An 18921-nucleotide genomic window follows, 5' to 3' on the forward strand; every position below is an offset into this window, starting at 1 on the left:
GAAGAATCCCATCAGCATTGAGCATGCTCAAACCATTCAAGGCTTTATACACCTCTATCAGATCACCTCACCAGTGCCTAGTCTCCAGACACTGTAATTTGCAAAACTTAAGCCTTTCTTCATAAGAGCAACCCTTTGTTCCATTCACTAATCGTGTTGCCCTTCTCTGTACTCGTTCCAGCAGCTCTACATCCTTCTTGAAATGAGGCCTCCAGACCTGTATACTGTACTCAAGGTGTGGCCTGACCATTGCCTTATACAAGGGAATAATCACCTCCTTATCTCTGCTAGAAAAATTCCTGTATATCATTGACAAGACACCATGAGCTACTCTTGCAGCCCATCTGCACTGCTCAGAGAACTTCATATCTGCCTGCACAATTACCCCCAGGTCCTTTTCATTCTCTACCACTGTCAGTGTAGTACCACAGAGTTGATATGTTGCTCTGGGGTTGCTGTTTCAAATATGTAGTACTTTATATTTGTCAATGTTAAACTTCATTTGCCACCTCTCAGCACATCTGCTCAACCTTTCCAGATCCTGTTGCAGCAGCATAGCATCAGTAGTGTCCTTAACAACCCTGCCAACCTTTGTATCGTCTGCAAACTTGGACATTAAGCTTGATATACCATCATCAATATCATTTATAAATACAGAAAACAATAATGGACCCAACACTGAACCCTGAGGGACTCCACTAATAACATTAGTCCACGATGAGCAGTGTCCATTGATTACCACTCTCTGTCTTCTCCCCCTCAACCATCCCTTTATCCATAGCAGCAATTTGCCTCCAATGCCACACTGCTCCAATTTGTGCAGCAGTCTTCCATGTGCAACAGTATCAAAAGCCTTGCTAAGATCCAAGTATATAATATCAAAGTTATTCCCTGCATCCGGTTTTTTGTGACTGCATCATAGTATCCAATCAAATTGGTCAGGCAAGACTTCCCCTTAACAAAACCATGCTATGGCCAAGATGTAACTGAAGTTTTGTCTAGATGATCCTGTAGTGCTTCTTTAACCAGTGCCTCCATTAATTTTCCTGGAACAGAAGTTAAACTCACAGGTCTATAATTACTTGTGTCAGCCTTTGATCCTCCTTTGTGAATTGCGGTCACATTTTCATATCTCCAGTCTATGGGTACCTCCCCTGAGTACAAAGAAGCTCTCATAATTAGGGCTAAGGGTTTGCTTACTTCCTTTGCTGCCTCCTTTTATATAACTGGATAGATCCCATCCACCCCAGGTGCCTCTCTTGTGTTTATCTTTCTCCTCCACTTTACTCTCAGTTATTACAAGATTATCTAGCTTACTGCCAGAGTTGAATACACCTCTGGCATTCCCCTCGCTGAATAACTCCTTATGTGTGAATGTCGATGCAAAATATTCATTTAGTTTGTTAGCTACCTGAGCAGGATCATCAACAGTTGAACCATCGATATCAAGTGGACCAATCTGATTCATCCCCTTCCTTCTAGAGTTTATATAAGTAAAGAACTCTTTGCTGTTTTTCTTAGTTGGTGTGAAGAGCCCTGTAGCTTTTATGATTAATTCCTTGAATGCTTCATATTCAGAATTCGCTGATTGTAACATCATTAGTTGGTCCCACTGTACAGAATTTAAAACCTGTCTGAGACCACTGTAGTTACTTTTACAAAAGCATACAATGAAGGCATATCAGGCTTAATTTCCAAGTTTGCAGGTGATACAAAGATTAGCATTATTTCAAATTGCTGTAACTCTGTGGACTGGTACTATCATGTTGAACTGTCAGCTTTTTACAATATTTTATATTGTAGTATCTGTTATGTTTTTTAGTACTGTTATTTTAGCAGTTCAGAATTTTAGAATTTCAATCAACCAAGTTTTCAGTAATCAAATGATATCATTTGATTACTGAAATTCTTTCAATTGAGATTTAAAACTATTTTAAATTAATATATATATAGTTATTTACGTAAATTTATTAAGATTATATGCTGATAATTTACAGGTTGGAGGATGGAATATCAGTGAAAATTTTGCTATTGATAAGTGGGACTTTCAAAAAACATTACAAATTCTTCATAATGAATATAATCGTGGTGGACTGTTTTCTTGGGGAGTTGGAGAAGATGAAAAAAATTCATCTCGTAACATTATTCAGCTAGATCAAGGTGGTTTAGGACTTCCTACAAGAGATTATTATCTGAATAAAAGTAGTGATGATGAAGTATGTATTGGTCTTTTCTTCATTTAAAATGTTACATATAACTTTTTAAAGTTATAACAGTTTGTAAGATATATTTCAGATTATTATTTCTAAACATAAAAATAATGCCTCACTCAGTTGATTTCAAGATGAGCTGAATTTAATTGCAGTGGTCTCTCAGTTAACAATGTCTTTGATTAATGATATTATGGTTTAGAGTGTGCCTCTCATTAGATCCCTTGACTTTTATTAATGATGAAAGTCTCAGTTAACAATATTGTTACAATAATATCATTCAGGCATTACTTTCAGCCAAGAAAAGCCATAAGCCATACAATCATCATTTTTGGCTATTCGAAGCACTCTGAAATCTGTATGTTTATTTTTGGCCAGTCATGGACTCTGAAGTCAAACAGCTACATTTCTCATTGCTTTGAGTCCATCTCTCTTTTTGTATTCTGCCTTTTCAGTGCAAATCTCTGTGTGATTTTCATTTTTTTTTTTTTTTTTTTTTTGTTGTTGTGATTGTGCAGACCCCCCTCCTCTCTCTCTCTCTCTGATTTTTGCAAATTTGTTGTGATTTTCCTAATTTATTCATTATTATTTTAATTTTATTTATTATTTTATTCATATCGATTAATTTTATTAAATTAGTAGTCATGATCCCAAAAGTGAATGTAAAGTAAAAGAAAAGAAAAGTAGGAAATCAGTTTGATATTTTGAAATAGTTTCTAATAATTTTAGAAATTATTTCAAAATATGAAAACAGCATTAAAGTAATGCAAGAGTCTTTTTTGCTAAATGTAAGAATTTTTTGCCATTTTTACTGTATCATACTGTATTATAAAGTACAGTTTTTCTGTGAAAAAGTTCATCTTTCAATGGATTTGGAACAGATGAAGCCTCTAATATGAATTTAATATGCTTAATTAAAAATAATTTCAGTTTATGATAATTTTATGGAACTAGTTATGATCACTAATTGGGGACTATTGTATGCAACTATTTAATGAATGAAAATTTTTAATGAAATTATGTTACAAAGTATAAAGTTAAACCAGATATATATATATATATATATTTAGAAACCATTATTTGTGTCTGGTACTATGAACTAAGCAGTGATTATATCAAGAATTTGATACACTCTGTTCCAGACAGTGCAAGGTGGTAACTAAAGCTCAGGGTGGACCAACAAAATAAATACTAATATCTGTTAGAGAAGACCTAATAGTGTTTTTTTTTTTTTCATCTTATTACATAATGTCAAACATTGGTTACAATGAAAAGGCATTCATATGACCTGTGGCATATTTTTGTAACAATTTGGAAATAAATATGTCCAAATAGCTTTTTGTTTTATTTATTTGCTTATTACTGATGTAAAATGCATAATCATTTTACATCAGTGCATAGCAAATTTAAGACTATATGGGCAATTATTTTGACAGTAATGCTTGTTTTGGGGAAAATTTACAGCATTGCAATTTATGTGGCTGCCACTGTTTATATATACACAGGGGACCCCGCTTTACACAGTTAATGTATCCCATGAAGATGGGATATATTAACTGTATAATGTTAAGTGAAACATTACACAGTTAATGTGTAATGTTAAGTGATACCATGTAACTGTGTAATGTTAAGTGATACCATGTTAAGTGAAAACCATGTTAATTGAATATATTAACCAATGAAAAATACTGTAAATCAGCCAAAGGGCTTTCAAAATCTTTACTAAATTTTTTTAAAATAACCATTTTTACTGCCAATATAGCTATAAAGGAGAAAAAAGATGTTTGAAACAAAACTGTTCGCACTGTTGTATCATTCATTTCAAAAGCATGGCTGATTTTGGTCTTCTTATCACAACTTTCAAATATTTTAATTATTTCAAGTTTTTGTTCTGAAGTTATAACCTTTTGCTTCTTTTTAGTACAGACACTCTCTATTTCATTTCCTTTTATCCATAGTTATGGCTTTAGAATAATTAATTTTTAACATAAAAAATGCTTGCAATCTTATGCTGAAAATACATCAGATCCAGAAACTGAATTTCAGTGTCAAAAAAATTGCTTCATGTTCTGAACTCAAACTTATCCATGATTCCAGAGGTTTCAACAGCTATGGCATCTCCGTAGCCAGGTGGGCAGTAGCAGCAGTGCGTAGAACACGCTTCTTGATTAGACCGAGGTTCGAGCCCGTGACCACCAAATACAGAGGATGCGGAAATGTCAGGGAATGCCCACCGCATATTCCCGGAGCAGTATGGCCTTAGTTACTAATGCTCCTAAAAACCAAATAACAAACAAACAGTTTCAACAGCTTTCATTTGCATTAGCATTAGTAGAGGCATATGATGCAAGAAAGCAAGCTTATGCAGCATCAGGCAAAAAAAAAAAAAAAAAGATCCGATTTCACCCCTCCATTCGTTCCAATGCCTATCCAGCTCAGCCTTAAATTTATTTAGGCTATTAGCTTCCACAACAAAAGATGGATGCCTGTTCCACCAATCAACTACCCGCTGGCTAAAGGCAAATTTCCCACCTCTGTTCTATAGCTATCTTTCCTCAATTTGAAACTGTGTCCCCTCAGGTTCTTAGTCTGAGCAAGAGGAAGAATCCCATCAGCATTCAGCTTGCTCAACCTATTCAAGGCCTTATACACCTCAATCAGATCACTTCACAGGTGTCTACTCTCCAGGTTCTGCAATTTGCAGAACTTGAGCCTTTCTTGGTAAGAGCACCCCTTTATTCCCCTCACCAATTTTGTTGCACTTCTTTGTACTCTTTCTAGAAACTCTACATCCTTCCTAAAATGAGTCCTCCAGGCCTGTACACAGTACTCTAGGTGTGGCCTGACCATTGCTTTGTATAACGGGATAATCACCTCCCTGTCCCTGCTAGCAAAATTCCTATATATCATTGACAAGACTCGCATCACCTGCCCTGGCAGCCCATCTACACTGCTCAGTGGACTTTATATTTCACTGCACAATTACCCCCAGGTCTTTTTCACTTTCCACCTCCCTGAGTTTAGTACCACACAGTTTGTACGTCTCTTTTCAGTTATTGCTACCCATATGCAGTACTTTGCATTTGTCAATGTTAAATTTCAGTTGCCACTTTTCAGCCCATTTTCCCAAATTATCTAGATCCAGTTGGAGTAGCATACTGTCTTTACTGTCGTTAACAACCCTACCAACCTTTGTATCATCTGCAAACTTGGACATTAAACCTGATATGCCTTCATCAATATCATTGATAAATATACAAAACAACAATGGGCCCAACACCAAACCCTGGGGAACTCCACTAATAACATTTGTCCACAAAGAGCAGTGTCCATTGATTACTACTCTCTGTTGTCTCCCACTCAACCATCCCTTTATCCATTGTAGCAACTTACCCTTAATGCCATACCTCTCCAATTTGTACAACAGTCTTCCATGTGCAACAGTATCAAAAACTTTCCTGAAATCCAAGTATATGATATCAAAATTATTTGTGGCATTCAGTTCCTTTGTGGCCACATCATAGTATCCAATCAAGTTGGTCAGACAAGACTTCCCCTTAACAAACTCATGCTGTGTCCAAACTATCACTGAAGTCTTGTCTATATGATCCCACAGACCAGGGTGAAAAAATTCTAGCCCTTGAGCCTTGCACAATCTCTCCAGGGCTGAATTGATTGACAAGGCTCTCATCATATACTCCCTCTTATTGTGTCTGGGCAGAATTGCAGACACTTTCACATTCAACCCTAACTCACAACATATGAGATAGTAGCAGTAGTAGCATATGATGCAAGAAAGCAAGCTTATATAGCATCAGCCAATAAAAAAAAAAAAAAAAAACCCTTCCATTCACTCCAAATGCTTGTCTAGTTCTGCCTTGGACTTATTTAAGTTGTCAACCTTCATTATGACAGATGGAAGTTTGTTCCAACAATCAACCACCCACTGGCTAAAGACAAATTTATGCACATCTATTCTACAACTGTCTTTCCTCAATTTGAATTTATGCTTCCTCAGGCGATTAATCTGGGCAAGAGGAAGAATCCCATCAACATTGAGCTTGCTCAAACCATTCAAAACCTTGAACACAGCATGCAAGATCACCTTGCAAGTGCTTTGTCTCCAGACCATTGCAATTTGCAGAATTGAAGTCTTTCTTGGTAAGAGCACCCGTTTGTTCTTGCAACCAATCTTATTGCTCTTCTCTGTATTTATTCCAGCAGCTCTACATCCTTCCTGAAATGTGGCCACCAGACCTGTATGCAGTACTCGAGGTATGGCCTGACCATTGCTTTATACAAAGGGATAATTACGTCCTTATCCCTGCTAGAAAAATTCTTGTATATCATTGACAAAACCCCTTGAGCTGCCCTGGCAGTCCGTCTGCACTGCTCAGACATCATCATATCTGACTGCCCAATTACCCCCACATCTTTTTCAGTCTCCACTACCCTGAGAGTAACACCACACATTTGGAACTTTACTGTGTGGTTACTGCTACCCAATATGCAGTACTTTGCATTTGTCAACGTTAAACTTCAGTTGCCACTTCTCAGCCCCTCGACCTACCTTTTGATCCTGTTGCAATAGCATACTGTCATTAACAACACTCCTAACCTTTGTATCATCTACAAACTTGAACATTAAGCCTGATATACTTTCATCAATATTGATAAATATAGAAAACAACAATGGGTCCAATACTGAATCCTGTGGGACATCACTAATAACATTAGTCCACGAAGAGCCGATTGATTACCACTCATTTTATTCTCCTACTCAACCATCCCTTTATCCATAGCAGCAAATTGCCCTTAATGCCACACTGATCCAATTTGTACAGCATTCTTTTAATGTTCAGCATTATCAAAAGCTTTCCTGAAATCCAAGTATAAGATATCAAAATTATATTTTGCAGAAACTGAATTCCAGTGTCAAATTTTGCAAATTTCTTTTGTCATCACATGCTGTGTCTGAACTGTTGCTGCAGTCTTGTGGAGATAATCCTGCAAGACTTCTTTAATCAGTGACTCCATTATTTTCCCTGGATCAGAAGTAAAACTAACAGGTCTGTAATTACTTGTGTCACCCTTTGATCTCCTTTGTGGATTGCAGATACATTTGCACTTCTCCACTACATAGGGACCTCCTCTGAATCCAAGGATGCTCTCTTAATTATGGCTAAGAGTTTGCTTACTTCCTTTGCTGCCTCCCTTAATATAATTGGATAGATCCCATCCCCTCCAGGTGCCTTTTTATGTTTACCCTCAACAATTTTTCATTCAATTTTCCTCTCAGTTATTACAAAATCATTTAGCTCCTTGTTAGAGTTTGATAAACTTCTGACCTCCACTTTCCTAAAGAATTCCTCATTTGTGAATGTAGATGCAAAATACTCATTCAGTTTGTCTGCTACCTGAGCAGGATCATAAATAGTCGAACTATCGATGCCAAGTGCACCAATCTGATTCATCCCCTTCCTTCTAGAGTTTACACTAGTAAAGAAGTCTTTGATGTTTTCTTTGTATCCTTTGCCAAAGATTTCTCGTAATCTGCCTTCACCTGCCTAACCTCCTTTGTGACTTGATTACAGCCTAGCTTATATCTGCCACAGACTTCTGTGTTGCCTGATAATTTATATGCATCCCATGCTTTTTTCTTCTCTGCTACAAGTCTCATTAGTTCATCTGACATCCACTTAGGCCTAAATCTTGAACAGTATTTCTTAGTTGCTATGAAAAGCCTAGTGACTTCCATATTTAATTCCTTGAATGCTTCCCATTTAGAATTGCTGTTAATAACATCATAAATTTGTTACATTGGTCTCAGTTTTTAAATTCTATACATTATATTCACCTTTATGAATACAAAAAACCCCTGATGGTAGTTATATCTTTAATTAATACCATATCAGTATATTGTGATCACTGCCACCTAGTGGTTCCTCTAACTGCAGATTCTTAATGTATGAATAATCACTGCTGTTAATCAGATCAAGAGACCTAAATTCCCTCTGGTTGCCTCTCAGACATGATGATGTAGAAAAGAGTCATCCAATAAATACACAAACGTCATGCTAGTGTGTGATGATCAGTCCACAAGTTCCAGTCAATATCTAGAAAGTTAAATTTTCCCATTATGTGACATTGTGATTTACTCGCCCACTTTATTTCTCTATGCAGTTGTTTGTTGTGCTCATCAGAGTCATTAGGCCAATTGCACATTTCTACTGTCATTTTTAATTTCCCAGTGCTTATGTTTGGAACCCTCATAAGAAAAAAAATATATAATGTGAGTTGTAAAACAAATGGAGTCAGTTTTCCCCTTAAAGCACAGCATGCTAAACACATGCATGTTTGTTCTAGGCATTATTGCATGCAGGTGCACTACAGCCAGTGCAACTTATGCACCACTAAACACCCATAACACTCACACACACATTATTACATGCAGCCACTGTATGGACTAAATTGCCATGATCCCACAGTTATTATACTCCCAAAAGAAATGTTGCATTCAAAAAAAAAAATAATAAATAAATAAATCAGTAAGTCCACCTATTGAGAAATTTTATCAGTTTGCTGAGTGGATGTGGATATCAGTAAAGTCAAATAAATCTTTGCATAATTAAATAACCATGAGATACAAATATAAGAGGCGTGCTAGTTAATTTCACAAACTGAATTATTATATTATTTTCTAGGTACTGCTGACAATCTTTATGCTTAGTTTTTACGGCCTGTGCATCTTTTCTAGATATTTCCAAGAATCTTTATCCTACTAATAGTTTCTGCACTTTCCATTTGTGGGAATACTACTCATTTTGTAATTTTTTTTATGTCTTGCCAGATGATCATACCCACAACAGATTGTAACTGTCCATGCCACATTTTAACTATACTACTAAAAATTATACTACTATAAATATACTACTATAAATTATCCTTAAATATACTACTATAAATTATCCTTAACATACTTATTGGCATTCTAGATCTCCATCAGAAAAGTAAATATGCCTACTGTCTCTCATACCCAATGCAGTTATCTTGAAACATCCTTCAACAATAGCTGCTTCAGGAGTTTAATTGTCCTTCAATATCTTGAAATGCTTGGCAACATGATTGTCCTCTGTGATAGTATAGCGAATTCATGACTTGTTTGGAGAGGTTTAAGTTCAAGTCCTGTTTTAGACTGAAAGAATTTCTAGAGGCATCTTCAATCAAGATTAGTATTAGTAATGGCCGCATGGTGCAAGAAAACCTATGGCTTATGCTGCACCAGCCAAAAAAAAAAAAAAAAAACTCGAATAAAACAATGATAAAAAAAAAACTAATAATTAATAAAAGGAAACGGCAATTAAACCTATCATCCTATGCTTTTCCCTCATCCGAAGGTACTATCCAGATGACCTTTGAATTTCCCAAACTGTCAGCCTCTACCATCCATGTAGGCAACTTATTCCAGTAATTTATAACTCGCTGGCTAAAATAAAACTTCCTGCAGTCCAATCTAAATATCTCCTCCCCGTAACTTGAATTTATGTACCCTAGTTCTAGCATCATTTATAATTTTGAAAATTTCGTCCTCATTCATTTTACTGATGCCTCTCAGAGCCTTAAACACCTGAATCAAATCTCCTCTAAGGTGTCTAGTTTCCAAACTCTGCAACCCACATATTCAAAGTCTTTCTTCATAAGGACGCCCTTTTGCCGATCTCACCAGGCGAGTTACCCGTCTTTGCACCCTTTCAAGAAGCTCAATTTCTTTCTTTAGGTGCGGTCTCCATACTTGAATACAGTATTCCAAGTGTGGTCTAACAAAAGCGTTATATAATGGGATTATCACGTCCCTATTCCTACTTGCAGAAGTTCGATAGATCATTGATAGGACACCATGGGCCTTTTTTGCAATCTGCTTACAATGCTCAGAGAATTTCATGTCTGACCGTATTGTAACACCCAAGTCCCTTTCCTCCAGTACTGGGTTCAGTTGAACTCCACCAAGTGAATAAGTAATTTTGGGATTACTGTTTCCCAGGTGTAATTTGTTGGATTAAAGCATAGCTGCCATTTTTCTGACCATTCCTGAAGTCTATCTAGGTCTCTCTGAAGAAGCTCAGCTTGACAGTGATCATTAACTACTCTACCAATTTTAACATCATCTGCAAATTTAGGCATCGTGCCCTCTATCCCTTCATCAATGTTGTTTATGAAAATTAAAAACAACAGTGGTCCTAATACTGATCCTTGGGGAACCCCACTTCTTACATCAACCCAATCTGAGGAATAGCCATTTATCACAACCCTCTGCCTCCTGCTCTTAAGCCATCCTGCTATCCATCTAAGTATTTTCTCAGTGATTCCAACCTGTTCCAGCTTATAAAGCAACCACTCATGTGGGACTGATTCAAAAGCTTTACTGAAATCTAAATAAACAATGTTGAAATTATTCCCTAAATCCAGCTCATGAGTGACCCTTTAAAAATAGCAAACCAGATTTGTTAAACATGATTTTCCCTTTACAAAACCATGCTGAGTATCCTTGAAAATTTCAATTCTATCCAAATGATCCTGAATTCCACCCTTGATCATTGCCTCCATGATTTTCCCTACCACTGAAGTCAGACTGACAGGTCGATAATTTCCCACTTCACTCTTAGAACCACCCTTATGTATGGGAGATACATTGGCACTTTTCCAATCCAACGGAATCTCCCCAGAGTCTAGTGATGCTCACATAATTAGCCTCAATGGTTCAATGCACTCACTTGCTGCATCCCTTAAGATTATAGGGTATATTCCATCAACTCCAGGAGCCTTACTGGCCTGTAGGCTCGAAAGTTTTTTCATTAAATAATCTTGTGAAATTTCAATATCATTAATTATATATTTTTCAACTTCGCTCCCACAATTTCCCATTTCCACAAAAGATGCACAGGGAGGGGTAGGGGTGTCTTGTGAGTTATTCTGGGTTTTTCATCCCACATAACATAAAAATCAACAACTGTGAACACACACTACACAACAGCAAAATATAATCTAACTTGTTAATGCCCCTAAAACGATACAACAACAACAACAACTTGATCAGCAGGAATAAATGAAATGAAGAGTAGAACACAAGCAGATTTTTATAGCCAGTTAAATCTTGCAAGCCTTCTTCCTGAATTCTGCAGTAAACATTCCAGCAGAAGTGAATAAACAACTGTGAATTTGTAATTATAGATGAACTAAGCATTCTTTAAGTTACATAAGACAGACTGGAGATAGACACGTTTCTTACCTGTACCAGGATGCATACAACATGTGGCTCTTAAGTAACAAAACCGTTGCAATATTTTGTACTTTACAAGTTATCCTCTTCAAAATAATTGCCATGGTCTTGCACACACTGTTTCATCCTTTTTTTCCTAGCACAGAAACATTTTGAAGTCATCTTCTGTAAGCCCTTTTAATACTTCAGGTATTTTTTCTGAATATCTTCAGTGGACTGAAAATGGGTTCCCTTAATTACACTTTTCAGTTTATGGAAGAGAAAAAAGTCACACGGGACTAAATCTGTTGAGTAGGGTGCACGTTCATACATAAGGATTTGCTTTTTCATCAGAAACTGGCAAACAGTGAGTGCGTTGTCTACTGGAGCATTGTCTTGATAGAGCATCCAGGCATTCTTCCACAATTCAGATCCCTTCCTTAATTTTTTCACACAGCCTTGTCAGAACTTCAACATAGCACGTTTGATTGATAGTCTGATTTGGTGGGACATATTGGTTTTGGAAAGATTTTGTGACTAGGTTTTGTCACAAAACTTCTACAAATGGTAAATATATTTGATGAATTTGAGGTATTGCTCAAAGCATCAAAGGCGGATATTGTTGAGATATCAGAGATGTGGTGTCACACAGATATAAGGAATGCAGAACTGGAATTTGGGGAGTACAACGTCTACAGAAAGAATAGACAGGATAGGAAGGGAGGAGGGGTTATGCTATTAGCTAAGAAACACATAAAATTCAAGGAAGAGAAGCCAGTCGACATCGCTAGACAGTGCAGTGTCGAGTCAGTTTGGTGTGACGTAAGCATTGGGAGATCAAAATTGAGAGTAGGAGTGTGCTATAGGCCTAATGACTCTGATGAGTATAATAAGAAACTGTACAGGGAAATAGAGTGGGCCAGTACATCAGAGAGTCTTATAATGGGGGATTTTAATTTCCCAGATATTGACTGAAATTTGTGGGTTGGTCACTCACACACTAGCAAGGCTTTTGTGGATTTATTGGATGATTGTTTTCTCATCAGCATGTTCGGGAGGCAACTAGAGGGAGTAATACTCTTGATTTGATTATCAGTAGTGATTCTTCATGCATTAAGAATCTGCAGATAAAGGAACCACTAGGTGGCAGTGATCACAGTGTGCTGAAGTGGGATTTACTCAAAGAGGTAACTACCATCAGGGGAAAAGGGAAGGGTTATTGCTTTCGTAATGGTGACTACGATGGTCTGAGATGGTATTTAAATTCTATACAGTGGGACCAACTGAAGATGTTACCAACAGCAAATTCAAAATGGGAAGCATTAAAGAACTCATCTTGGAAGCTACTAGGCTTTACATACCAACTAAGAAATATTGTCAAGGTTTAGGCCTAAATGGATGTCAGATGAACTAATGAGACATATGGCAGAGAAGAAAAATGCATGGAATACATATAAATTAACACGTTACACAGAACCTATGATAGATACAAGTTGAAATGTAACCAAGTTACAAAGGAGGTTAGGCAGCCAAAGGCAGATTACGAGAAATCTTTGGCAAGGGATGCAAAGAAAAACAGCAAAGAGTTCTTTACTTATGTAAACTCTAGAAGGAAGGGGATGAATCAGATTGGTCCACTTGATATCGATGGGCCAACTGTTGATGATCCTTCTCTGGTAGGTAACAAACTAAATGAATATTTTGCATCGCTATTCACACATGAGGAGTTATTCAGCGAGGGGAATGCCAGAGGTGTATTCAACTCTGGCAGTAAGCTAGAGAATCTTGTAATAACTGAGAGTAAAGTGGAGGAGAAATTGTTGAAGATAAACACAAGAAAGGCACCTGGGGTGGATGGGATCTATCCAGTTATATTAAAGGAGGCAGTAAAGAAAGTAAGCAAACCCTTAGCCATAATTATGAGAGCTTCCTTGGACTCAGGGGAGGTACCCACAGACTGGAGATGTGCAAATGTGACCCCAATTCACAAAGGAGGATCAAAGGCTGACACAAGTAATTATAGACCTGTGAGTTTAAATTCTGTTCCAGGAAAATTAATGGAGGCACTGGTTAAAGAAGCACTGCAGGATCATCTAGACAAGACTTCAGTTATAGCTCGGACACAGCATGGTTTTGTTCAGGGGAAGTCTTGCCTGACCAGTTTGATTGTATACTATGATGCAGTCACAAAAAACCGGATGCAGGGAATAACTTTGATATTATATACTTGGATCTTAGCAAGGCTTTTGATACTGTTGCACATGGAAGACTGCTGCACAAATTGGAGCAGTGTGGCATTGGAGGCAAATTGCTGCTATGGATAAAGGGATGGTTGAGGGGGAGAAGACAGAGAGTGGTAATCAATGGACACTGCTCATTGTGGACTAATGTTATTAGTGGAGCCCCTCAGGGTTCAGTGTTGAGTCCATTATTGTTTTCTGTATTTATAAATGATATTGATGATGGTATATCAAGCTTAATGTCCAAGTTTGCAGACGATACAAAGGTTGGCAGGGTTGTCAAGGATACTACTGACACTATGCTGCTGCAACGGGATCTGCAAAGGTTGAGCAGATGGGCTGTGAGGTGCAAATGAAGTTTAACATTGACAAATGTAAAGTACTATATATGGGAAACAGCAACCCCAGAGCAACGTATCAACTCTGTGGTACTACACTGACAGTGGTAGAGAATGAAAAGGACCTGGGGTAATTGTGCAGGCAGATATGAAGTTCTCTGAGCAGTGCAGACAGCCTCATGCATACAGCTCATGGTGTCTTGTCAATGATATACAGGAATTTTTCTAGCAGGGATAAGGAGGTGATTATTCCCTTGTATAAGGCAATGGTCAGGCCACACCTTGAGTACTGTATACAGGTCTGGAGACCTCATTTCAAGAAGGATGTAGAGTTGCTGGAACGAGTACAGAGAAGGGCAACGGGATTAGTGAATGGAACAAAGGGATACTCTTATGAAGAAAGGCTTAAGTTTTGCAAATTACAGTGTCTGGAGACTAGGCACCAGTGAGGTGATCTGATAGAGGTGTATAAAGCCTTGAATGGTTTGAGCATGCTCAATGCTGATGGGCTTCTTCCTCTTGCTCAGAATAATCACCTGAGAGGGCATAAATTCAAATTGAGGAAAGGCAGATGTAGGATAGATGTGCGGAAATTTGCCTTTAGCCAGCGGGTAGTTGGTTGGTGTAACAGACTTCCATCCCTTGTCATGGAAGTTGATAGCCTAAATAAATTTAAGGCTCAGCTGGACAGGTATTTCGAACGAACGGAGAGGTGAAGTGGAAGTGGTTTTTTTTTTTTTTGGTTTTTTTTTGGCTGATGCTGCATAAGCTTGCTTTCTTACATCTTATGCCTCTACTAATGCTAATGCTAATGTTTGAAGAAATAATGAGGTTTTGAAAAAAATGTAACGAAAGAATTTAGTATCACACCCTCTGCATTTTCCACATTTCTGAATGATCTGAAATGTATTCGTCGATCTCAGAAAAAAAAAAAAACATTAAAGTATCCATTTTTAAATTCATAAGAAAAAACATATGAATTGGAAAATGGTTTAAGGTTAAACTTGGAGTGAGGGAAAGCTACACTTTAACCAAACTTCTTTTTATAATTTTCAGGGACCATTTAATAAAAGAATGTAAGTTACAAACAAAGTGTTAGTAAATTAAAAAAAAATTCCATTGTACTCTGGATTGCTGAGGAGTTATTGCAGTTGGCATAACATCACAACAACTAAAAGTGGGCTGTGCACTTTTTTGTGGCAGCATACAGACTTGATCTGCAATAAGCAAATTTGTGTCTATCCATGTTACCCAGGACCACAGCCAACCTGAAGCTGGTGAACAACTTAGTGTGGGAGATGTAAAATTGGATCATTATTATATGTAGGTAATATTTTTATATTAAATCATCATGGTTATTCTGCTAAGGGCAGGTCCAAGCACACAACTTCATATCTCTCTATCCCCCTATTCTCAGCCCTCCCTGCATCTCCTTTTATCTACCATCCCTTCTCGATTCATCATAGTTTTTCTCAGTCTCCCCCTGAGCCTCTTTCTCTCCAGATCTTTCATCAATCCCTCACATCTCAACACGTTAGTTGTTGACATATCAATTTCTGTTCTTCTAATTTCTCTTCCACCTTATTAAACAGTAGTGTGCAAAATCTTCAGGAACCTTTAAATAAAACAGAAAAAGGTTGTAGAGCATTTGGCATGAAAATTATTTACACGTAAACAAAAATTATGGAAATTGATGAACTGTGTTATAATCAGTTAAACAATTTTATTTAAAGCAAAAGAGAAGTTTGCTAAAAGAAAAAATTAACTGTTTATAACACAGTTTTTAAGCCCATGGAGCTGAGCTGAGAGGTAAGAAATAATGGAATAATCAAAAATTATAACCTTCAGAAATGAAAGTTTTAAGAAAAATAAATTGAACTATGAGAGGGATTTGAAAATTTTGTGGTCATAGTATGCAAGGGTAGTGGTACGTTGTTAAAAATTTCTGTACTTAATGTATAACCAACACCAAAGTTCATGAGGATATGGTTACAAAATTTGGGGGGGAGATGCTCCTTCCTGTGCCATGGTTAAGAAGTGGGCAGCAGAATTTAAATAAGTTAGTGTGAGCCTGGAAGATGATCCGTGCTGTGGAAGACCTGCCATGCCCATCACTCCAGAAGTTGTTGACAGTATGTATGATCTGGTGATCAGTGATAGTTCAGTACATTGCATTCACCTTGGGCATCTCATCTGAATGTGTGTCAAGTTGATCAAGTCCAGCGAACATTTACATCATTTTCAAGCAGATCCAGCAAATTTCCTTGCAAGATTTGTGACAATGGATAAGATATGGTTCCATCACTTTCAGTCAGAGAAAAACAAACACTAGAAACTTCTCTCCTTCCAAAAAAAGCCAAGTTGATTCCTTCTGCTGGAAAGGGGATGGCTTTGATTTTTTTGGCATGCTGAATGAGTGTTGCTAGTGGATTATCTTCAGAAAAGCCAGTCATGGGGGCATATTACATAGACTTTGAGGATTTGCATGAAAACATCAAAGACAAATGTGAGGGAAACTCAGCAAGGGAGTCTTATTCCGAGGACAATATGAGTGCAGCTTTGAAATCTTGGCTCTTCCCCCCCCCCCCCCCGCATTCACCAGATCTAGTACCATCAGACTTTCACCTGTTCCTTAATTTAAAAAAACTCCTGGCTGGCATCCATTTTTCCACCAACAGTGACATCATTGCTGCAGTGGATGCATTCCTGTATACTCAAGAGAAAACTTTTTTTTTTGCAGCTGGAATCAATGTATTGCAACATTGGTAGGAAAATGTGTTGACTCCAAGGGAACTATGTTGAAAAGTAATAGGTTACCCGACTCCTCAAATAAAGCCTTCCTTCTCAGGCCACAAATCCTATGAGGATTTGTGGCCTGAGGGCTTTATATGAGACTTTTTGCAAGAGCAAGAACCTGTTACAAGAGCTACTTTTCAACCTGTCATTATAACACGCAGAAAATTCTAATTTTTCATCATTTTAATTTTTCCTGTTGAATACATAAGAAGATATGTGAAGCAAAGTGAATGGTAATAGGCTCTGAGACAGACCAAGAAGAGGAAGGTGGATTGATGGTGTGAAGCTGCAGCAAGCTTACTCTGGCTAGGGATAAAAATCTAAGAGGAAATAGAATAGTATGGAAAAAAAATACCGAATGGAAGGCTAATAACCCAGAAGCACTGATTTGTTGTTTGTTTGTTATTTGGTTTTTAGGAGCATTAGCAACTAAGGCCATATTGCTCCGGGATATGCGGTGGTCATTCCCTGACCTTTCCGCATCTTCCATATTTGGTGGTGATGGGCTCGAACCCCGGTCTAATCAAGAAGCGCGTGTTATGCACTGCTGCTCCTTCCCACCTGGCTACGGAGGCGCCCACTGATTTGTATTTCCCTAGTGACCTGTACACCTGCTGGTTACAACACATTTGTGTGATGATGACACTGTTATTTAGTAACAATAATATTTATCATATGATGTCTTAATATTTTGCCTGTTATCTATTTCTTTAAAAGAATGCTCTTTTTTCTATTTTATTTTAAAAATGCTGCTAAATATTTTAATTATTTATTTTTACAGCTTTTTTTTTATTTTTTATGTATTTCTTTTTCCTTCTCAGGTACTGAATGCATATTTAACATATATGACCAAAGTAGGAGTACTACTAGGAGGGGAAGAGAATGAAACTCGTCGACAGATGGAAGAAGTTATCGAATTTGAAAAGCAGTTAGCCAACGTATGTGATGATTTTGAATTTGACCATTATTAAATGTTCCATTATACAGGGTGATTCAAAATTTGCACAGCCCAAATATCAGCAATTTAATTTTATTACTAGCTTTTACTCTCAGATTATGTAATCAAATAATTATAATAACTATAATGATAATAAGTAATTATAAACAATTATAATAAATGTTGAAAATGTCCACCTTGAATGTCATTGATTCTTTTTTTCATATTCAAGTTTTTCTTCATATAGCAATGAAGGGTGTCCAGTTCTTTTTTGTCATGAATGCTACCCATTTCACAAAAAATGGATTACCAATTGTGAAATCGTTGATTTGTTTGGTATTGGTGAATCAGGTTATTTTTCTTGAAGTTCAGCTTTTACATTCACACACAAATTTGAAACAAAGGTATTATTCAACTGTAAACACACATTCAGATAAGGAATATGCAATGATTGCTTCATCGCAAACTAATATGGATGAGCTTGTCTAAGTGTAACCTAACAACCACTGTTCTGCATATGGGGATGTAATTCTTATAAAACCGCATTGTTACCAATGAGGTTTAGTAAGAATTGCATATAGTTACTAAAATGAGAGAAATGAAATGAGTTGCACAAATTTTGAATAAATTTTGAATCTGTATATAATAAAGAATAATTATATATGATAATGAGCAACTGTGATGTAATTAAGGGGACTGCAAATATTCCTCAAGAGATATGTGAGTAGATGCTCACACACATTGTGGTGCCGATCATTATTTACTCTCAGGGATCTGAAATGTTAATATAGCTGTTATTAAAGTGGCATAAACTACTTTGACCTTCACATGCAGAAATAAGAAAAGGACAGCAACTAAATCTTCCTTATTACATTTTCACACCATTGAGCATATATTTTATTATTACCCCAAACACAAAAGGTTTAAAAGGTTTCAAATCCTATAGTGCTCTACTGCTGTGTATGGGTAGAAGACTGAAAAGACCTGACGTACTTGTTGACATTAGCCTTGAATTTCTGTAATTTGTCATTTTTGGGAAATACATGTGAAGGAAGGTTGTTTCAAAGAAGAGTAGTACAAGGGATAAATGGGAAAAAGGAAATTAGTTCTGAGAGTTTAGAGTCAAGACAGATGGCTGTTTAGT

General features: G+C 37.0%; 1 protein-coding gene across 1 annotated transcript in view; it reads left to right on the forward strand.

Moving 5' to 3' along the window:
* Window positions 1-18921, forward strand: part of Nep3 (M13 family metallopeptidase neprilysin 3) — a 353718-nt gene that overhangs the window by 192446 nt on the left and 142351 nt on the right. The window contains exons 6-7 of the mRNA XM_090387832.1: window positions 1998-2216; window positions 17662-17778. Coding sequence (XP_090243958.1) covers window positions 1998-2216; window positions 17662-17778 — 336 coding nt within the window. The remainder of the gene's footprint in view (window positions 1-1997; window positions 2217-17661; window positions 17779-18921) is intronic.

This window comes from Mastigoproctus giganteus, chromosome 13 (assembly GCF_048544385.1).
Source record: "Mastigoproctus giganteus isolate SK-2022 chromosome 13, ASM4854438v1, whole genome shotgun sequence".
Classification (NCBI taxonomy): Eukaryota; Metazoa; Arthropoda; class Arachnida; order Uropygi; family Thelyphonidae; genus Mastigoproctus; species Mastigoproctus giganteus.